The sequence below is a fragment of the Aegilops tauschii genome, chromosome 5 (genome assembly GCF_002575655.3).
Source record: "Aegilops tauschii subsp. strangulata cultivar AL8/78 chromosome 5, Aet v6.0, whole genome shotgun sequence".
Taxonomy (NCBI): domain Eukaryota; kingdom Viridiplantae; phylum Streptophyta; class Magnoliopsida; order Poales; family Poaceae; genus Aegilops; species Aegilops tauschii.
Window position 1 is genome coordinate 554,445,089 of NC_053039.3, and position 23,133 is coordinate 554,468,221.

Sequence of the window (23,133 nt, forward strand, 5' to 3'; positions counted from 1 at the left end):
GACACTCTGTTTGTCTATGTATTCACACATGTATTATGTTTCCGGTTAATACAATTCTAGCATGAATAATAAACATTTATCATGATATAAGGAAATAAATAATACTTTATTATTGCCTCTAGGGCATATTTCCTTCAGTCTCCCACTTGCACTAGAGTCAATAATCTAGTTCACATCGCCATGTGATTTAACATCAATAATTCACATCATCATGTGATTAACACCCATAGTTCACATCTCTATGTGACCAACACTCAAAGGGTTTACTAGAGTCAATAATCTAGTTCACATCGCTATGTGGTTAACACCCAAAGAGTACTAAGGGTGATCATGTTTTGATTGTGAGATAATTTTAGTTCAACGGGTCTGTCACATTCAGATCCGTAAGTATTTTGCAAATTTCTATGTCTACAATGCTCTGCACGGAGCTACTCTAGCTAATTGCTCCCACTTTCAATATGTATCTAGACCGAGACTTAGGGTCATCTAGATTAGTGTCAAAACTTGCATCGACGTAACCCTTTACGACAAACCTTTTGTCACTTCCATAATCGAGAAACATATCCTTATTCCACTAAGGATAATTTTGACCGCTGTCCAGTGATCTACTCCTAGATCACTATTGTACTCCCTTGCCAAAATCAGTGTAGGGTATACAATAGATCTGGTACACAGCATGGCATACTTTATAGAACCTATGGCCAAGTCATAGGGAATGACTTTCATTCTCTTTCTATCTTTTGCCGTGGTCGGGCTTTGAGTCTTTACTCAATTTCACACCTTGTAACACAGGCAAGAACTCTTTCTTTGACTGTTCTATTTTGAACTACTTCAAAAACTTGTTAAGGTATGTGCTCATTGAAAAAACTTATCAAGCGTTTTGATCTATCTCTATAGATCTTGATGCTCAATATGTAAGCAGCTTCACTGAGGTCTTTCTTTGAAAAACTCCTTTCAAACACTCCTTTATGCTTTGCAGAATAATTCTACATTATTTTCGATCAACAATATGTCATTCACATATACTTATCAGAAATGCTGTAGTGCTCCCACTCACTTTCTTGTAAATACAGGCTTCACCGCAAGTCTGTATAACTCTATATCCTTTGATCAACTTATCAAAGTGTATATTCCAACTCCGAGATGCTCTCACCAGTCCATAGATGGATCGCTGGAGCTTGCATATTTTGTTAGCACCTTTAGGATTGACAAAACCTTCTGGTTGCATCATATACAACTCTTCTTTAATAAATCCATTAAGGAATGCAGTTTTGTTTATCCATTTGCCAGATTTCATAAAATGCGGCAATTGGTAACATGATTCGGACAGACTTAAGCATAGATACGAGTGAGAAACTCTCATCGTAGTCAACACCTTGAACTTGTCGAAAACCTTTTGCGACAATTCTAGCTTTGTAGATAGTGACACTACTATCAGCGTCCGTCTTCCTCTTGAAGATCCATTTAATCTCAATGGCTCGCCGATCATCGGGCAAGTCAACCAAAGTCCACGCTTTGTTCTTCATACATGGATCACATCTCAGATTTCATGGCCTCAAGCCATTTCCCGGAATCTGGGCTCATCATCGCTTCCTCATAGTTCGTAGGTTCATCATGGTCAAATAACATGACCTCCAGAACAGGATTACCGTACCACTCTGGTGTGGATCTCACTCTGGTTTACCTACGAGGTTTGGTAGTAACTTGATCTGAAGTTACATGATCATCATCATTAATTTCCTCACTAATTGGTGTAGGAGTCACAGGAACAGATTTCTGTGATGAACTACTTTCCAATAAGGGAGCAGGTACAATTACCTCATCAAGTTCTACTTTCCTCCCACTCACTTCTTTCGAGAGAAACTCCTTCTCTAGAAAGGATCCATACTAAGCAACGAATGTCTTGCCTTCGGATTGTGATAGAAGGTGTACCCAACTGTCTCCTTTGGGTATCCTATGAAGACACATTTCTCCGATTTGGGTTTGAGCTTATCAGAATGAAACTTTTTCACATAAGCATCGCAACCCCAAACTTTAAGAAACGACAACTTTGGTTTCTTGCCAAACCACAGTTCATAAGGCGTCGTCTCAACGGATTTTGATGGTGCCCTATTTAACGTGAATGTAGCTGTCTCTAATGCATAACCCCAAAACGATAGTGGTAGATCGATAAGAGACATCATATATCGCACCATATCTAATAAAGTACGGTTACGATGTTCGGACACACCATTACACCGTGGTATTCCAGGTGGCGTGCGTAGTGAAACTATTTCACATTGTTTTAACTGAAGGCCAAACTCGTAACTCAAATATTTTACCTCTGCGATCATATCGTAGAAACTTTTATTTTCTTGTTACGATGATTCTCCACTTCACTCTGAAATTCTTTGAACTTTTCAAATGTTTCAGACTTGTGTTTCATTAAGTAGATATACCCATATCTGCTCAAATCATCTGTGAAGGTCAGAAAATAATGATACCTGCTACGAGCCTCAATATTCATCGAACCACATACATCTGTATGTATGATTTCCAACAAATCTGTTGCTCTCTCCATATTTCCGGAGGACGGCGTTTCAGTCATCTTGCCCATGAGGCACGGTTCGCAAGCATCAAGTGATTCCAAAATCCCATCAGTATGGAGTTTCTTCATGCGCTTTACACCAATATGACCTAAACGGCAGTGCCACAAATAAGTTGCACTATCATTATTAACTTTGCATCTTTTGGCTTCAATATTATGAATATGTGTATCACTACGATCGAGATCCAACAAACCATTTTCGTTGGTGTGTATGACCATAGAAGGTTTTTATTCATGTAAACAGAACAACAATTGTTCTCTAACTTAAATGAATAACCGTATTGCAATAAACATGATCAAATCATATTCATGCTCAACGCAAACACCAAATAACACTTATTTAGTTTCAACACTAATCCCGAAAGTATAGGGAGTGTGCGATGATGATCATATAAATCTTGGAACTACTTCCAACACACATCGTCACCTCGCCTTTTACTAGTCTCTGTTTCTACTGCAACTCCCATTTCGAGTTATTACTCTTTAGCAACTGAACCAGTATCAAATACCGAGGGGTTGCTATAAACACTAGTAAAGTACACATCAATAACATGTATATCCAATATACCTTTGTTCACTTTGCCATCCTTCTTATCCACCAAATAGTTGGGGTAGTTCCGCTTCCAGTGACCAGTCCCTTTGCAGTAGAAGCACTTAGTCTCAGGCTTAGGACCAGACTTAGGCTTCTTCACTTGAGCAGCAACTTGCTTGCCGTTCTTCTTGAAGTTCCCCTTCTATCCCTTTGCCCTTTTCTTGAAACTAGTGGTCTTGTTAACCATCAACACTTGATGCTCTTTCTTGATTTCTACCTTCGTCGATTTCAGCATCGCGAAGAGCTCAGGAATTACTTTCGTCATCCCTTACATACTATAGTTCATCACGAAGTTCTACTAACTTTGGTGATGGTGACTAGAGAATTCTGTCAATCACTATTTTATCTGGAAGATTAACTCCCACTTGATTCAAGCGATTGTAGTACCCAGACAATCTGAGCACATGCTCACTAGTTGAGCGATTCTCCTCCATCTTTTAGCTATAGAACTTGTTGGAGACTTCATATCTCTCAACTCGGGTATTTGCTTGAAATATTAACTTCAACTCCTGGAATATCTCATATAGTCCATGACGTTCAAAACGTCTTTGAAGTCCCGATTCTAAGCCGTTAAGCATGGTGCACTAAACTATCAAGTAGTCATCATATTGAGCTAGCCAAACGTTCATAACGTCTGCATCTGCTCCTGCAATAGGCCTGTCACCTAGCGGTGCATCAAGGACATAATTTTTCTGTGCAGCAATGAGGATAATCCTCAGATCACGGATCCAATCCGCATCTTTGCTACTAACATATTTCAACATAATTTTCTCTAGGAACATATCAAAAATAAACACAGGGAAGCAACAACGCGAGCTCTTGATCTACAACATAATTTGCAAAATACTATCAGGACTAAGTTCATGATAATTTTAAGTTCAATTAATCATATTACTTAAGAACTCCCACTTAGATAGACATCCCTCTAATCCTCTAAGTGATCACGTGATCCATATCAACTAAACCATGTCCGATCATCACGTGAGATGGAGTAGTTTCAATGGTGAACATCACTATGTTGATCATATCTACTATATGATTCATGCTCGACCTTTCGGTCTCCGTGTTCCGAGGCCATATCTGTTATATGCTAGGCTCGTCAAGTTTAACCTGAGTATTCCGCGTGTGCAACTGTTTTGCACCCGTTGTATTTGAACGTAGAGCCTATCACACCCGATCATCACGTGGTGTCTCAGCACGAAGAACTTTCGCAACGGTGCATACTCAGGGAGAACACTTATACTCTGATAATTTAGTGAAGGATCATCTTATAATGCTACCGTCAAACAAAGCAAGATAAGATGCATAAAGGATTAACATCACATGCAATCAATATAAGTGATATGATATGGCCATCATCATCTTGTGCTTGTGATCTCCATCTTCGAAGCACCGTGCTTGTGATCTCCATCTCCGAAGCACCGTCATGATCACCATCGTCACCGGCGCGACACCTTGATCTCCATCGTAGCATCGTTGTCGTCTCGCCAACTTATTGCTTTTACGACTATCGCTACCGCTTAGTGATAAAGTAAAACTATTACATGGAGATTGCATCTCATACAATAAAGCGACAACCATATGGCTCCTGCCAGTTGCCGATAACTCGGTTACAAAACATGATCATCTCATACAACACATTATATCACATCATGTCTTGACCATATCACATCACAACATGCCCTGCAAAAACAAGTTAGACGTCCTCTACTTTGTTGTTGCATATTTTACGTGGCTCCTACGGGCTTAGCAAGAACCGTTCTTACCTACGCATCAAAACCACAACGATAGTTTGTCAAGTTGGTGCTGTTTTAACCTTCGCAAGGACCGAACGTAGACACACTCGGTTCAACTAAAGTGAGAGAGACAGACACCCGCCGGTCACCTTTAAGCAACGAGTGCTCGCAACGGTGAAACCAGTCTCGCGTAAGCGTACGCGTAATGTCGGTCCGGGCCGCTTCATCTCACAATACCGCTGAACCAAAGTATGATATGCTGGTAAGCAGTATGACTTATATCGCCCACTACTCACTTGTGTTCTACTCGTGCATAGCATCAACGCATAAAACCAGGCTCTGATACCACTGTTGGGCAACGTAGTAATTTCAAAAAAATTCCTACGCACACGCAAGATCATGGTGATGCATAGCAACGAGAGGGGAGAGTGTTGACCATGTACCCTCGTAGACCGACAGCGGAAGCGTTATCACAACGCGGTTGATGTAGTCATACGTCTTCACGATCCGACCGATCAAGTACCGAACGTACGGCACCTCCGAGTTCTACACACGTTCAGCTTGATGACGTCCCTCGAACTCCGATCCAGCCGAGTGTTGAGGGAGAATTTCGTCAGCACGATGGCGTGGTGACGATGATGACGTTCCACCGACGCAGGGCTTCGCCTAAGCTCCGCAACGGTATTATCGAGGTGTAATATGGTGGAGGAGGGCACCGCACACGGCTAAGAGATCTCAAGGATCAATTGTTGTGTCTCTGGGGTGCCCCCCTGCCCCCGTATATAAAGGAGCAAGGGGGAGGCAGCCGGCCAAGGGGAGAGGCGCGCCATAGGGGGGAGTCCTACTCCCGGTGGGAGTAGGACTCCTCCTTTCCTTGTGGGAGTAGGAGAAGGGAAGGGGGAAGGAGAAAGAAGGAAGGGTGCGCCCCCCTTCCCTAGTCCAATTCGGACCAGACCATGGGGAGGGGTGCGGCCACCTTTTGAGGCCTTTCTCTCCTTTCCCGTATGGCCCATTAAGGCCCAATACGAATTCTCGTAACTCTCCGGTACTCCGAAAAATACCCGAATCACTCGGAACCTTTCCGAAGTCCGAATATAGTCGTCCAATATATCGATCTTTACGTCTCGACCATTTCGAGACTCCTCGTCATATCCCCGATCTCATCCGGGACTCCGAACTCCTTCGGTACATCAAAACTCAATAAAACTGTCATCGTAACGTTAAGCGTGCGGACCCTACGGGTTCGAGAACTATGTAGACATGACCGAGACACGTCTCCGGTCAATAACCAATAGCGGGACCTGAATTTCCATATTGGCTCCCACATATTCTACGAAGATCTTTATCGGTCAGACCGCATAACAACATACGTTGTTCCCTTTGTCACCGGTATGTTACTTGCCCGAGATTTGATCGTCGGTATCTCGATACCTAGTTCAATCTCGTTACCGGCAAGTCTCTTTACTCGTTCCGTAATACATCATCCCGCAACTAACTCATTAGTCACAATGCTTGCAAGGCTTATAGTGATGTGCATTACCGAGTGGGCCCAGAGATACCTCTCCGACAATCGGAGTGACAAATCCTAATCTCGAAATACGCCAACCCAACAAGTACCTTTGGAGACACCTGTAGAGCACCTTTATAATCACCCATTTACGTTGTGACGTTTGGTAGCACACAAAGTGTTCCTCCGGTAAACGGGAGTTGCATAATCTCATAGTCATAGGAACATGTATAAGTCATGAAGAAAGCAATAGCAACATACTAAACAATCGGGTGCTAAGCTAACGGAATGGGTCAAGTCAATCACGTCATTCTCCTAATGAGGTGATCCCGTTAATCAAATGACAACTCATGTCTAGGGCTAGGAAACATAACCATCTTTGATTAACGAGCTAGTCAAGTAGAGGCATACTAGTGACACTCTGTTTGCCTATGTATTCACACATGTATTATGTTTCCGGTTAATACAATTCTAGCATGAATAATAAACATTTATCATGATATAAGGAAATAAATAATACTTTATTATTGCCTCTAGGGCATATTTCCTTCACAACCAACGTTCTTTAGATTGTTGTAACAAAAATAATTCCTCATTAACTAGAATTTCGTTCAACTCCGCTCACAATTCAGTTTTCCTGCAAAAGATATCAGGGTCTAGCTCCCCCTTCTCTTCCTCCTCCTCAATCCACCTCAACTCCTCTCTGATGTTCATCTTTCTTATCTTTTCATGACCAAATTTATTCGAGCCCCATCCCTTGAAAAACTTTTTAAAATGTTTCAATTTGATATTTAAAATATCAATAGGGTCCGTAGCCTTCACATATTGGTTCCAAATTTTCTCCACTAGAGGGAGAAATTCATCTGATTTCGGCCAACTAAGTTCAAACCTAAATTCTCTTGTATGTGGAATTCTGACAACATAATTGTCAGAGGATAGCAAGAGAGCATTGTGGTCTGATACGTCTCTAACCAGTTTTCTAATGTTAACTTGAGGAAATATATCTTCCCAATCACTACTCATAAGGACACGATCTAATTTCTCAAGAGTTGGATGAGATTGACCATTGGTCCAAGTGTACATCCCTTCACTCATATGGATCTCATTCAAACAAATAGCATTAATCACAGAGTTAAACAGATCAGAATAAGGGGAATGTTGCCACTTTTTGTTTTTTCTCCTGCATGTCTAAGAATATTAAAATCTCCTCCAATCAGCAATGGAGTTGATATATGACTACAGAAGTCAGAAAGTTCAGTTAAGAAATCTTCTTTATCCCTGTCATGGGCAGCACCATAAACAATGCATAACGTCCAGTTCTTTTTTTCTTTGTTATCATAGAAAGAGGCTTGCAGAATAAATTTTCCCTTCTTCCATGTCACCCCTTCAAATCTTTCTTTTTTTACTCCACAGAGAATCCCCCGAGATCTGCCTATAGATGGAACAAAATTCCATTTATATGTCTGGAATGGATCAATTTTCCTAAAGAAACTGCCCATGAAACTTCTTTTATGGGTCTCTTGTAAACCAATAAAGTCAAGGGAATGATCTTTAATAATATGAGAGAGACAGGAACTCATTCCTTTCTTTCCTGCCCCCTACAATTCCAAAATAGACCTATCATTTAACACCATTCTTCTTTTTCCCTCCCCTGGTGGCCCTGGAATAATGGACAGGGATGCCAGTTTTCTTTTTTCCACCCCTATCAAGGTTTTGACTCCTGGTCACAGGTCTAGAAATAGCCACATGGACTTTTGGGCTCCTTTTTTTCCTAGACCTGACTAAAGTAAATTCCTCTTCTAACTCCTCCTCTTCATCTGCCCAATTAGCACTAATGGGAGTTATATCCCCTTTGCCATTAGTGATATGCAACATTTTTTCCCCAATAACCTTCTCAGGTATAGTTTCATTTTTTCCCCATTATTTCTCACTTTTTCTAGCTCCCTTAAAATGTCAATGCTAGAAAAATTACTATCAGGAATTAACACCCCCATTTTTGTTGCTCTAAGCATCAACTCATGATTAGAAAGCACTTCAAATGAATTATGGGTCGGCTCATTACCTTCCAGATTTCTTTTCTCGGAGATAGTTGCAGCCTTATCCTGCATTTTGCCCTCCATATTCTGCAAGTTCCTCACACATGAGTCTCAATCCAGCCTCAGGGACAAGGGGGGGGGGAGTAGGAATCACCTCCCCCATATCATCAGAAGAGGTGGGAAACTGTACATATATTCAGTTTTTTCCCCCTTCTTTCTCATGCTCATCTCCCTCAAGTTCTTCGACTTGTTCATTATTTTTATTTTCCAAATGAGATATATGCAAAGTAGATATATCTTTAGAAACAGTGGCAGCACCAGGGAACTTTTTTTCTACCTGAATCTCATCAACATACTGCTCAATGTTCTTTGTAGCAGAAATTGTGATGGACTTAAACATGTCCTATTTTTTACATGCCTCATCAGCAATTGCCTCGATCAACAATGTATTATCCTCAGTTTCCTCAGATTCTTCTTGCCCATCTTCTAAAGAGTCATTAGGAGCATTTTTCCCACCTCCATACATCTACTGGGCACATCACTCTTCTCTTTTTCATTGGACTTGGGGTGTGCCCGAGAAAACTGCTTATCATATGGTGAGTTTTTTAGCATTATCAGCCTGGGCACTCTTACTTTCCCTCTCTAGGTCTCTGACCAGTACCTTATCGATTTCATAGAAGAAATCAAAGAAGTGTGTGCCAAAACTGCTTCTGCAACTCCAGGTAGCTCATCCACATTACGACATCCTAGCCGGGCCCGTACAAATTCAGGTTTATGCAGGGTGGCCATGTCGATTTCAAGTGGTACACCTACCAGAGATGAGACATAAGCCAGATTTCTTTCATTTCTCCTTTCCAGAGGAACATTTGCTACTTTAACCCAAGCAATTTCCATCACACCTTTTGCCCCAACATTAGCCGACCATGGGACTATTTTCACCACCACTCCACAAGATTTCAGGATCATTCTATCATTGTAGCATGCTTTTTTAACATCTCTCTGGTTAGGAAAGCGCATGACATAAGTATTAGGGCCTATTGAGCGAGCAGTACAGTGCCATTTAGTCCCAATATAGTCAGAAAAAGCATCTTCTAACTCTTTCACACTAGCTTCCCCCTCCATCACAGTAATCACTACATTAGTAGCCCTCTCTTTAAGATGCTTAGCAGTGCATGAGTCTGGGTTGTAGAAAAATCCCTGCCCCTTGGCCTGGAAAGCACACATCGGTGCCACACATTCCCAAGGAAGAAAGGTAGTACAGACCGATGCCAAATGCCCCATCTTACTACATCTCTCACAGAATGCTTGTGGACAACTCGCAGGAGTATGGCTAGTAGGTTTGCAGATAAAACAGGGATCGTAAGCTTTGGGTGGGGGCACCTGGGAGGAGGGCTCAGCACGCGGGACGTTGTCGTAGATCTGTTTCTTCTTGTGGGAGCCCACTGCATTGAAACCAGGGGGATTAGGGTTCTTCTCCACCTAGGCCCCCCCTGATCTCGCCCTCTTGGCTCGTTCCGCTGCTTCATCCCACCGCTCGGTGTCATCCGATGCCGACGCCGCCTTCTTGTTGGTGGAGAGGTCACCGCCGTCGACATCCCTGGACCACGAGAAGCGGCCACGGCCGCGTCCCCGATCAAATCGACCGGCTCCGCGCCCCATCCGCCCAGATCCGAAGCCCTCCCGTCGATTCCCACTGAAGGCTTGGCCGCCGCGGTCTTCCATCTCCGGCGGCTTGCTTGGCGTGGAGGCCACCACCGCAGCGTAGGATCTGTTGTCGCCTCCAACCTTTCCCTCCCACCAGAGGAAGGAGGAGGGGAATCACAATCTAGGGTTTCTCGGTGTCTCCCAGAAGTGAGAGAGCGCGGTGTCTAGGTCACGGACTAGGGTGGAGGGGGCTTTTGTATCCGCATCTCCCTGCTGCGCCCCATGACCGCGCGGATCTCCGTCCACGTGTGGGGCATCAATGGCGGCCGCCCCAACCGTGGCTGGATGTGGCCCGAGAATCCCTGGGCCCCGCCATCTCCCACCCAGAACGTGACTCGGTGTATCGCACGCGCCACTGCTCGTCGGTCGCTCCCAGCGTGTACCTGCAGCCATGTCGCTCGCCGGGATTCGGTCCCGAACCCTAGCAATGTGGCAGGGGAAAGATACGACCTAACCAACGTTGATGGACTCCCCCTCGCGCAGGTAGCGCGCGCCCACCGTCACCCCCTTGTCATCGATCAGCACGATCCGGAGCGCACCGCGGCGGAGGAAGATCTCACCGTCGGCGAAGTGGAGGGTGCGTGCAGCCGCGAGGTCCGCCGTGAAGGAGACGTGCCAGCGTACGTCAAACGCCATCCGATCTGGAGGCGCTTCTTGTGGTAGGGCGAGATGATGATTTGACTATTGAAATACCAACAACTAAGAAATCGATACAAGGACTATACATGCAGGTGGGTCATAGGTTAGCACAAATCTCAAAACTAGCATGTGGTGCCAGATCTACCCGTACCAGGCGTTAACGCGCAAAAAGACTTTGCGCGTGCTCCACTCCAACTGAGCTCCACTCCATGTGCAGTGAGCTCCGATAAAAAACACGTGTTTGGCAAACATGCGACCTCCAAAATCCAAATGTAGATTACAATGATCTTCCGGTTATGCAATACTAGATATTAATACTACTATAGATGTTATGCTAAACAAAATACCACATCTGCAGATAATTTTTACTTTCAACTTAGTGTGTTGACTGTGTCATTTACCAAAGCGTCATATGTATTGAATTCATGCTCCAGCCAACTCATCCAAAAGTCCGAACTGATGGAGAGAGGCGGGCAATATATTTCAACACTCCCCCTCACGTCTAGGCTATTTAAGTCCTTAGGCATGGGATCGATGTAGGCCGCAGAATCATTTTATTTTAATACTGCGTTGGCAGGGTCTTGCACTCAAGACCTATTGGCTCTGATACTATATAGAAGTGTGTGCTCTAGCCAATGCAACCAAAAGACCGATCTAATGAAAGAGACTATGCAGCACATTATACGTCAACACTCCCCCTCACGTGTGGCTCCCTCAGGCCTAAACGTGCACCGAAAGTGGGCTGCAATTTAATTGCGCCAGCCGGGTCTTGAACTCAAGACCTCTTGGCTCCGATACCATGTAGAAGTGCATGCTCCAGCCAATGCAACCAAAAGACCGATATGATGGAGAGAGGCGGGCAATATATTTCAACAATATGAAGGGCCAATTCCATTTTTTCCCCTAACTTTGTCCCGACCTCATCTTTACCCCTAAAAAAATGAGTGCTCAACTATATCCCTCTTCCGTTTGGTGCCCTTATGAAAATACCCTTCCATGACGTTTTCGTCTGGTCAAAGGCCTTTGACCATTAGTGAGCTGTTATGTGGACATTTGTACCCCTCGCTGCCTATGTCACATACATGTGGGACCCACACAAAAAAAGAAAAAAGAAAAAACTCTCTCTCTCTCTCTATCTCCCACCTCTCTTTGTCTGACTTACATGTGGGCCAAACAGAAAAAAGAAAAAAAGAAAACAGAGGGTTTGGGCCGAGGATTGTCGGCGGTGACCAAATCCTTCGGCGGAGGCACGCCGCGGGGAGGCCGATCGAGGGCACCCGGCAATAGCCCTGGCTCTGTGCATCGAGAGGTGGTGGATTAGGGCCATAAGTCGCCGGAGTCAATGGCAAAGACCAATCCCGCGGTGGCGGCGGGCATGACAGGGCTTGGAGCTCGCGGGAAGAAGCCCTAGGTCACTGGCTTGCTGTGGAGGACGCCTACGTCTTCGGCAGCACCTCAGGATCCTCGAGGAGCGGCAGATATCGGGCGGGGCACTTCCACAACATCAAATCAACGACGGCGATCTGAGGTCGGAGGTGGGAAAGATGACTTGGACTCTCGGCGTTCTTGCGAGAGCGGGCTAGAGATGGGAGAGATAATAAGGGCGAGAGAGAGTGAGAGGGGAGGGGGAGAGCACGGAGACGGGTGCGGAGCTCATGGCCGCAGCAGCGCAGGTCGAGGCATCAGGTTCGCCAGAGTTGCGAGAGACAGAGGTGAGAGAGAGAGAGTTTTCTTTTTTTTATTTTTTTTCTTGCTAGGCCCACATGTAAGTGAGATTAAGAGAGGTGAGGGTGAGAGTTTTTTCATTTTTTTTGTAGGGATGAAGGGGCCCACATGTAAGTGACATATGCAGCGAGGGTAAAAATGTCCAGGAAACGTCCCACTAATGGTCAAAGGCCTTTGACCGGGCGAAAATGTCATGGAAGGGTATTTTCATAAGGGCACCAAACGGAAGAAGGGTATAGTTGAGCACTGATTTTTTTAGGGTTAAAGATGAGGTCGGGACAAAGTTAGGGAAGAAAATGTAAATGTCCCTCATATGAATGACCACCATATGTGCCCTCAGCCCTTTACGTGATCCCATATCAGGTGATCGAATTGAGTTTTTTTTACGGAAAAACTTTCGATTTATTCGTATTCAATTATGATAGTACAACGAACTTTAGAAATAATAAAAATTAAATCTGAATTCGTAGACTACATAGCGACGACTACAAGCACTCAAGCGAGCCGAAGCCGTGCCGCCGTTATCGCCCTTCCTTCACTGGAGCCGGGCAAAACTTGTTGTAGTAGACAGTCGGGAAGTCATTATGCTAAGGCCTCATAGGACCAGCGCACCAGAACAACAGCCGCCGCTGTTGAAGAGTAGCGTAGATCGGAAGGATCCAACCTGAAGACACATGAACGTAGACGAACTACGACCAGATCCGAGCAAATCCACCAAGGACAGATCCGCCGGAGACACACCTCCACACGCCCACCGACGATGCTAGACACATCACCGGGACGAGGGCTAGGTAGGGAGAACCTAGCGCCGTGGAATGAGGTGGTGAGAGAATGGGGTTTGGTCGGTGAGGGGAATGGAGTGGGGAATTAAGGCTGGACCATTCCATCTCCCGTGCTTCCCAACGTATGTAGCCCCGTGCCACACTGCGCCCGCAGGAGCCTGGCTCTGAGGCACAACAAATTCAGACGTTCCTCCTCATCCAGACCCAGGGCTGCTTTAAGAAGCGTGCAGGCTGAAATTACATAGGTGCAAGGTAACCTTGTTTTTATTATGGGAATGCCTCGTATCTCGTTTATTACAAATTGAGATAGTTACAATGTTTATTATGAGGGGCATGATAAACCTGGGTGGATCACCGTCCCAAAATAAAGCAATACATTAGAATCTGTTGAAATATATTGTCCTCTCTCTCCATCAGTTCGGACTTTTGGATGAGTTTGCTGGAGCATGAATTCAGTACGGTATCTGAGCCAAGAGGTCTTGACCATCTCTCTACATCAGTTCAGACTTTTGGATGAGTTGACTGGAGCATGAATTTAATATGGGATCTGAGCCAAAAGGTCTTGACCATCTTTCTACATCAGTTTGGATTTTTGAATGAGTTGGCTGAAACATTATTCAATAGAATCATAAGCATGCCTAGGGAAAGAATGAGCCACCTTGTTTGCATTCTTTGGACAACGTTAGAAGGAGATCTTCCCAATTCTTTGAGATCTCATAATTCACAAAGCACTCGGTCATGATTGTGAAGTAAAGGCTCGAGACTCCGGCTTCACCATTGCATAGTAGTTGTATAAGCTCCAAAAAGTCAGACTCAACGATGAATGGCCTGAAAACTGATTGACTTTTTTTTAACTGATTGATTTGGGTTTTTCGTTACACAAAATCAGGCTCTGCGGGTGACTCGTGCCCACTTTGACACTGACTTGGTTCATGTCGGGTTCGGAGAGACGGAGACCGATCCCGAGCCGAACCGCTAGGGTTAGCAGGCGCCATAAATTTGGGCGGGGCGGCGCGGGAGGTCTCAGATCAGACCCGGCGGCCGAGGATGAGAAAGATGAGGACGAGAAAGATGAGGAAGACGGAGGAGCAGGAGCTGAATCTTGCCGTCGCTGAGGTGGCGGCGGAGGAGACGGCGACGAAGACCAATGGGGAGCCGGAGCCGGAGCGTAGGGTGGTGAACGGCAAGAGGATGGTGAGGAAGAGGCTGCCCGTGAAGAAGGTGCGCCGCGTGCTCGCCATCGATCACAAGCCGGTCGTCATCCCGTCTCCGGAGAGGGACCTCCCGCCGGCGGTGCTCGCCGCCATGAAGCTGCGTCAGGCCCGCGTCGCCAAGATCCACAAGGTCCAGGACGACATCCGCGAGGACCTCCGCACCAAGGGCTACGTCATGGGCTGGGTCACCGACGACGACGAGTAGGATGGGAGGAAGATGAAGCGGAAATTGGGGTTTCGAGTTGGAAGCTTTATCTATGCTGATTGATATTAGTGGTGGATGCCTTTGTAATCTGAATGGTGGAAGACTCGTTGTTGGTACTGATTTGCATATTCAGTTCGCCTTCCCTTCTCAATTCCCCGATGTTTACTTTTTGATGCTGCTGATTAATTTCCTGTTCCGGAGACATGGACGTATTGATTCATCCAAACCAGCCATGGCTAAATCTCTTCGAGTTATTCTACTATCATGTTTTTATTCATTTGGTCATCACGAAACAAGAAACGTACGACGGGCGCTTCCGAAGTCACAACTGAAATGTACTTGTGCCATCAGTTTTGATTTGATGTGAACTTTTGATCTCTTCAAGTCATCTCAGACAGAGCATCAGTGATTTCACCCCTTGTTCAAACAGGCTGGGGAAGCCACTACTGAAGTATTGCTAAGACCTGAGGTTCACCAAGCTAACATGTCATTTGTTATTATAGTTTCCTTTTCAATGGGATCACTGGCTGTTTTTTCTGTGGGGTTGCAAGGTTGCATTTCAATTTTTTAAGGGAGAAATGCATATTTCAACCCTGAACTCTAGGGTCAGTTTAATTTACATCAGCTTTGAAAAGTCAATGTAGATGCCACATCATGCAAAATCATCCTCCAATCGTCTGTGTGTATTGGGGGCGGGTGGGGGTAATTGGTGTTGATAGTTCGAGGTTGTGTCCTAACCGGTTTTGTAGTTCATGATGGTTGTAAATTTAGCTGACCATAGAGTTCATGGTTGAAATATGCACTTCTCTCCCCGCAAAAAAAAGCACTTATCTCAATTTTCGACACCCTTATATCAACCTTATTTTTGCATGAGGGTATGTGCTCTTCAGTTATGAATTTTCTATTTTGTTTTGCATTCATCGACCCATGATATCCCCATTATCTTATTGTATATTATATCAATCAAACTTGTCTTTGCGTGAGGGTATGTTTTGCAGCTCTGGGTTTACTCTGGGGTAAATTTCAGTTACCTACCATGTATCACACTGAAAAAACTAACCTTTATCCATGCAGCTCTTGAATCCTAATGGCTGATCGAGTTCGCCTTCTCTATGTCAATCCCCACATCAACCGATTAATATTGATGCAAGTACGTAGTTTCAGGTTCCTGGACATACTTTGCGGTGCAGCTCTTGAAGTTAATCAGTGTCGGGTCCCAAAAGGGATAGACATTATTAATCACTCACAAAGGAACAACAGATGGAGATTATCTCCCAACTCACTCACAGATATTTGTATTGAGCAGAGGAACATCGAGTATCATCGAGTGTATGCATGAGTATACTATTGTTATGATTTGACAAAGGGGGTTAGCAGACGCAGCAGCGGAGGCGAGCATTTTATAGCCCTAGGAAGGTTGGTACTGTTACAAGATGAATCGGTACCGGAAGATCTCAGCCGTTGAAGTGAGTATGTCGTGGCCGTAGGATCAGAGCTTTTTTTTTCGAAACGAGTGGATAACTGAACTTCAAACACCTGCAGCCTCAATCTTCAACAGGTGCACGGTCTGACATTCAGCCATCTTTTGCATCTAGTCATCACTGAACTGTACCTATCTTTTGGCAAAATCATAAGCAATTGAGGTCGAACCTTGCTATACATACCATTGTTTTTCGTCGGACACTAGTACGACCAGATGGCCCACAAACTGATCATCTATGATCTGTCTTTAATCGTACTAAGTGTTGGACAGAAATTCATCGTATGTATAGCAAGGTTCATTGAGGTCTATTATTGGCGCCAGAAGAGCTTTGTACTGGGCAATCACTCTTGAGTCTTACCAGGCAATCAACCAGCCTTCCGTGCGTTCTTATCTGCGCACATGTGTAGCCTGTTGCTAGGGCCTACAGCGTATGTTCCAAGAAAATTACTTGTCAAAGAAATAAATGTATCTAGTCGTATTTTACTTCTAAAATACATCCATTTTTATCCATTTCTCCAACAAGTAATTCAGTACAGAGGGAGTATATGGTGGCCTCATCTGCAGTAATTTTTTTCCTTCTAGCCACGCCGATTAAATTTGACGATATGACAGATGCAATTACTTCACGGTTTTGTAGAATTTTTTCATGTTATCTCATAAGTCTTTGACGCCCATCCTAACTCGGACAAGAGTCGATGGCACCACCACCATCTACAACAAAATTCATCAATCAAAGCGTACACAGCCACTTCTGTTACTGCAATCCTCACTTACTCAGTCGTTCTCGTTCCGACTCTTTGTCCCGGCAGTTCAAGACCACACGCAAACCGTCCAAAGCAACAGTACAGACACCACCCACATGGATCATGTTCACTTGTTCCGACGCCTAGTCCTCCTCTAGGCAGGAGCGCTATTCGCTAGCATGGCAGACAGCGCCTTTTCGCACATGTAGCCAGCAGGCCTGATCCTACAGCCCTAGGAAGGGGCACTGGCTCCTCGCGTGCTCGGGGACCAGCTTCGCCGCGATCTCCATCGGAAGCCCCTTCAGCTCTGCCGAGCGCAACAGATGAAATGGTAAGAAACTCGGTGATTGATCGATGTTGGTGTAATGTGGCTGACCGATGTGCGTCAGTGTGCTTACCGTGAGGCTTGAAGTTGAAGAGGGGAGGTAGGAACCGGCCGTTGGGGAGGCGGGTGTTTGGGTCCCGGAGCTCGTCGAAGAACGGATGGATCAGAGCGTCCAGCTGCATGAACATCGAAGTGTGGTGTTAGAGAGATTTAGACATGTGAAACTGTGTTTTGTATGTGAAAGAAACTGCAGGGTACGTATGCGCTCACAGCTGAGGACCGAAGGTGCGGTGAGTACTGAAGAAGCCTGGAGACCAGGTCCACTGCTTCAGGCGGCATTCGTCTGTGGAACACCTGCAGTTAAGTGAAAGCTGTCACATATAAATCACCACCAAAATTTTAACTTGGAAGCACCAAAGTTCCATTCGGAGAGCCCTCGTACCTTATGCCATGGATGGGCCTTGATTTGGGGAAACTTAAATTCCGTGTAGTTCGGGTTCATACATTTGATTTCTTCCCTTGTAGGAGTGCCCAGAATCTGCAACAACCATCACAAACTTGTTAATGGATGGCCTGAACACTATGAATAGATGACAATATTGAGCAGTAGAATCACCTTGATAATTTCAACAAGTTGATCAACTCCACTTTCACCAGGAAACAAAGGCTGTTAATCAGACCAGACAAAAATGTGAGCTGCATGATTTCTCCTTGACCAAGATTATTTTTATTCAGTGTTTTTTATAAGAGAAAGAGAACAATTAGGACTGCTGATTTTTCAAGTTCACCTGTCCTGTCAGAAGTTCAGCAAGAACACATCCAGCAGACCAGATGTCAATTGCTGTTGTGTACTCAGTAGCACCAAAAATAAGCTCTGGTGCCCTATAGTACCTAGAGCAGATGTATGATATATTGGGTTCGCCCTTCACCTAAAGAAGAATGTATAAAATGCTAAACAGCATATCCTAAGCTCATATACAACAATATCAAGAAGGTTCAATGCAACAGTATCAAGGATGGTCAAGGTAAATACCAGAACTTTTGCACTTCCAAAATCACAGATCTTCAGCTGATGAGTGTGTGGGTTAACCTAGTAAATAGAAGCAAAACAGTGGATCCAAAGGGAGGCATGAGAAGCTGATGATGTACATTGCAAATAATGCCTCAGATACATCAAGGTGCCTAAGATGCTCGACATTATCTTCGAAGTAAGATTGTGGATTGCGTTCGAATGTTAGCTTTGACCAGAAGCACAGTCAGCACATCTGGAGCATATATCGTTGAATGGTTGCATACTTACGAAATTAAGATGGTAAGATTTTTTTTGTGCTTTATTAGACCTAATCCTGAACTTTCAAATGAACGGTAAACAGCATCATAAATGAAATCACAGTGACTAGTTAACTACTGTTAAGAGTAGTGTGGGATTAGTCAATATAGGACAAACCAGATGTACCAGACACCAGCTACCTTTTTGCAGAAGATGGAATAATTTATATCCTGTATGGAACCACTCAAAAAGAAGTTCACAGTAAAATGATGTCTTCAACTTACCAGAAGATTCTGTGGTTTTATGTCCCTGTGGCAAACACCAACGGTGCGATGGATATAGGCCAGTGCCCTACAAATCTGTCAAAGTAAACAGATATGAGGAAATTATCCAAAGTAACTGGGCTGGAGTCTGGAGAGCTAATATTTAAATAAGGGTATTCATATACTACCTCCGTCCAAAAATACGTCTTACATTTTTGGGACGGAGGTAGTATGTTTGTAGAAAAGTAAAGCCAGGTCCACTTGAACTATGTACAGAGTTGGACACATTGGAAGCACAATTCAGACTGTAGAATGGGAACTAATCAATCAGAATGGATAAAAAATCTGCGTACGAAAGCAGTAGGCAGTATCCCACCCTTTTTTTTTTGTCAAATTCATCAGGCAAGCCAAAAAATGCGAAATAGGATCCATAATCTGAGACAATAAACTACTCCCATGATTCCTTATTACTCAGCGTCTAAGATTCAGCATACATACCAAGGAAAATAATTACAGTGCATGCGTTGGTTTGGGCCGCTTTGCTCTCCAATCAAAGAATACATGTGGCGCATGCATTGGTTCAAATTCTAACACGCTGGGTAATATGGGAAAAATGAGAAAAAGTAACACGCTGGGTATGAAGGAACGGAGTGTATCAAAACCAATTTAATACAGAAGCTATTTGCTTGCAAACAGTATGTGCAATTTAATACAGAAGTTATTTGCTTGTCGAGTTGCATCAGTAAGGCAGCACCACACATCAAGCTAAAGGAAACCTAGCACTGAAGTTAATGGTTACCTGATAAGTATATAGCTTCACATATATCAGTGGCATGCGCTGGTTCATCTTGTTGTAGTGTCTGATGACACGGTGAACTGTCTCAGGAACATACTCAAGCACAAGATTCAGAAAGAGTTCGTCCTTTTCAGTGGTTGAGAAGAAGCAGTGTTTCAGAGATACGACATTTGGATGGTCAAGTAGACGCATCATTTGCAACTCACGGTTCTTGTATCTCTTATCCTGAAGGACCTTCTTGATAGCTACTGTCTCACTTGTCTCCAAACATTTTGCCTGCCAAGCCAGAAGTAAAGTTGTGTGGTTATGCTCAAGTTATGTGTTATACAAAAAAAGGTCAAGAAGCAGCAGTTCTAAATGCCCTTGCAAACATACCTGGAACACAACACCAAATGATCCTTGACCAATGACACGTTCAGCCATGTAACTTATTGTCTGCCATTCACAAAATTGGATGCAAGTATCAGAAGCTTTAGACACCTTAAGTCAAGTAAGCAATAATTAAGCTGCATCTCTACCTGCTTCCTTTGGCCATCTCTGCCTCCTATAGTTGTGACTATAATATGACCAGCTTCTGTTCCATTCCCATTGATGATTGTTGCCTCTACTTCCTGCGACAATGAACAAATTAGACTCGAGTGTAAATTTCCAGAAAATACGACCTAGCATTGCAAACAGAAAGACCACAACAATATATGATAATACCTTTTCGTCACTTATTCTCATATTACTAATTTCATCCGGCAATTTATCCACTTCACTACTACCACCAGCATCTCTCAGCCCAGATGCCGGTGCGACACCAAATGAGGTCATTGAGCTGATTCGGAATTATGACTCTGAAACCTTCAGAGCACTGAACATGTTATTACCTGCAACATCAAAGCAGCAGAAGTAAGGAACTTAAGTCGGTATTGCAAATCTGTCAACGGAAGGCCTATGAATCAGAGGTGCGCATATCTGACATGAATGGCAATGGATCTCCAACCACCAGGAGTGCAAAATAACTAGCAGGAGAAGGAAAGCAAGGTTGCCGATGCACAACAAAAGCACTTAAGTGAATGGTTGTATAATGACATGCAGATACTACCAGGGCAATTCATGGACCAAGATAACTTCATGTGGAGTGGGATAAACACACACAGCTACTTCTGCATATGGAAAATTAAGAACAAAGTAACACAATAAACAATCCGGCCGCACTACAATATGAATACGTCCAAGAAAAATTACAGATTTCAGCTGAAATCGTACATGTGCCACAAATAAAATAAAAATAATGCAACGAAACGCTGGGCTGAATGGCTTAGACAGAAGAATCCGAATGAACACTAGGGTTCACCGACAACATCTGAATGCACAGCACTCGCGCAAAGATTACTAGGACCAGCTCCCAGGTTCCACAGCTCAAGAGAACTAGCTGCTAGGATTTAAATCGGTAGAGACCCTTTAGTTAAAAAGATTCACATCAATTTCCGTGTGAACGAACATCACCTGATGCGTTCGCCTAGTGAGTTTCCCCAAATCAAGAAACTCAAGGAGCAACAGAGGATATTGACTGATAGAAAAACCTGTTTTTTCCCCTCATGTAGAAACGCAACGCAACAAAGCAAGATCGGCATTGTATATGCTAACCATGACTCATGGTAACTCCTGGTTATTAACTACGCCCTCCTCTAATTTCAGAGTTAGCTCCCCCGTTACCAAAAGAGCAGGGGACGAGGGAGAACAGACGTTTTCCTATCGAACTGGGAAAACCGAAACGAGTACAGAGAACTGGAGATGTGGTGGTGTGTTTGCAACAGGTTTGGGCAGAAAAATCGGAGCTTGAATTGAGCGCTCAGGAACACGCTCATTCCCTCCCCACGGCGCGGCCCAGGGACCCAATGCCGCTCCGCCGCAGCGATCGCGCCTGTCCCCCGCCGAAGACCCACCGGCGGACCGACCCCAGGCGAAATTCGAGCGCCGATCCCCCGCGGATCTGGCCGCCCCTCGCGGATTCCAGCGGCAGAGAGGCCTGGTTCGGGGCGCGTACGTACCGGGTTGGTGCGGCGGCGAGGCGCTCCGGTGGGCGGCCGGACCATAGGGCTGCGGCGGGCGCGGGCGCGGGCGGATCGGAGGGCCTGGTCCGCAGCTGCTCGGGTCGCCTCCACTGGAGTGCGCTCCACTCCAGTCCAGTCCAGTCGCAGCAGCGGGCGCGGGTGCGGGGGTCGCGTCGCTGTGGTGGTCGGCGTGGGCCGGTGGGGTGGGGTGGGGTGGGGAGAAGACACGGGGAAAAGGAAATGGAGTTCCCAAAATACCCTTCTGATGCCAAGAGCTAGCTGGGCGTCGGCTGGCCGGTCAGGTGCATGGATCGGTCGTCTGGCCAGCCCTCGGATTGCCCGCCTTGTGGCCGGTTTTCCTAACTGAACTAGATAATTGCCTATGTGTTGCAATGAGGGTTTAAACATTCTGCTTAGATTAGCCCATGATTACACGTCTATTAGTACATTCTAGTGTGTTGAAATCTTTAAAAGATTTTGTATGGAATGGTCGTGGTTTACCTGCCATCTTATTATTAATCACTTATTTGGTATGAATTTACTGACTTATAAAAAAAATTATTTTATCTTGGTAAGTTAATAAAACGTAGGACGATTGAGTCTATTTTAAGAAAAGCCGGTGGGAGAAAAACCAGAGATGCAAGGGAAAATCAAACATGAGAAGGGAAGGGGAGAATGTATATACAGGTTGGACGAAGAAGATGGTGAAATGGGAAGCTTACATGTGTGTGTATGTGTATCTCTAATCCTAAAGGGGAGTTGTTAGCCTTGTACGGTTTGTTTTCGTCCGATTTTTTCGGTCTTACCACCCATCAGTTTTTTCTCTCTCTCATTAAAGAACCAAATCCCATTAAGGGGATCTTATTTCGTGCTTTTTTTGGCAGGTGCTGATTCAATTCAATCATGTAGATAATAAGTAATTAGAAATTCAGAAATCGCATCATATACGTGATATTAACTTCATAAAAGATACATATAAGATTTTTCTCGATAACTACCAAAACAAAATCAGATATTCCTCCATAACAAATCGCTAATCCCACGCGCAATGCCATTTATTATTATCATTATCTAAACTATTAATTTACAATCACAAGTTTCCTAATACAACAAAAATAATTTATCTTTTTCCTTATGGACGTACGCATCCGCGCGCCACAGCGGAGGGACGTCGTGCGCGACAGACGGCGTGGCCGGCCTGACGCCGGTGCGATGCTCGAGAATGCCAGGGCGTGGATCATGGCGTCGAGGACGGCCGTAGTGAAGGTGGGTCGCCGGACCGCCACGTACAAACGTTCGTGGACCCAGACACGCTATATTCTCAAACCAAATGTGTCTATCAAATGTCAAGAAATTCGTTAAGGAAATGTGTCCTACAATACTCGGTAGAAGCCGTCGTCATTCGTAGCAGTCATTCATGCAAAAATATTTTGAAAATCGAGCACCGAATCAATTTGGAAATCAAACTATTAATATAGTAGTTA

At 44.6% G+C, this 23,133-nt stretch overlaps 1 protein-coding gene across 1 annotated transcript; it reads right to left on the reverse strand.

Annotated features, from left to right (window-relative positions):
- Positions 1 to 16,832: 16,832 nt before the first annotated feature.
- Positions 16,833 to 21,875, reverse strand: LOC109771540 (shaggy-related protein kinase alpha). The gene is made up of 13 exons (XM_020330234.4): positions 21,647 to 21,875; positions 20,313 to 20,479; positions 20,126 to 20,218; positions 19,983 to 20,042; positions 19,611 to 19,883; positions 18,833 to 18,907; positions 18,312 to 18,368; positions 18,067 to 18,207; positions 17,895 to 17,945; positions 17,721 to 17,816; positions 17,549 to 17,632; positions 17,352 to 17,454; positions 16,833 to 17,260 (listed from the first exon to the last, which is right to left on the reverse strand). The coding sequence occupies exons 2-13, from the start codon at positions 20,421 to 20,423 to the stop codon at positions 17,178 to 17,180; spliced, it is 1,227 nt and encodes a 408-aa protein (XP_020185823.1). The 5' UTR covers positions 20,424 to 20,479; positions 21,647 to 21,875; the 3' UTR covers positions 16,833 to 17,177.
- Between the last annotated feature and the right edge of the window lie 1,258 nt (positions 21,876 to 23,133).

Coding starts and splice junctions, on each gene's coding strand:
- LOC109771540 (XM_020330234.4), bottom strand. CDS start 20,423: ATGACCTCATTTGGTGTCGCACCGGCATCTGGGCTGAGAGATGCTGGT. Junction 17,946..18,066: donor CTGAACTTCTGACAGGACAG/GTGAACTTGAAA, acceptor TCTGATTAACAG/CCTTTGTTTCCTGGTGAAAG. Junction 17,455..17,548: donor CGCACCTTCGGTCCTCAGCT/GTGAGCGCATAC, acceptor ATGTTCATGCAG/CTGGACGCTCTGATCCATCC.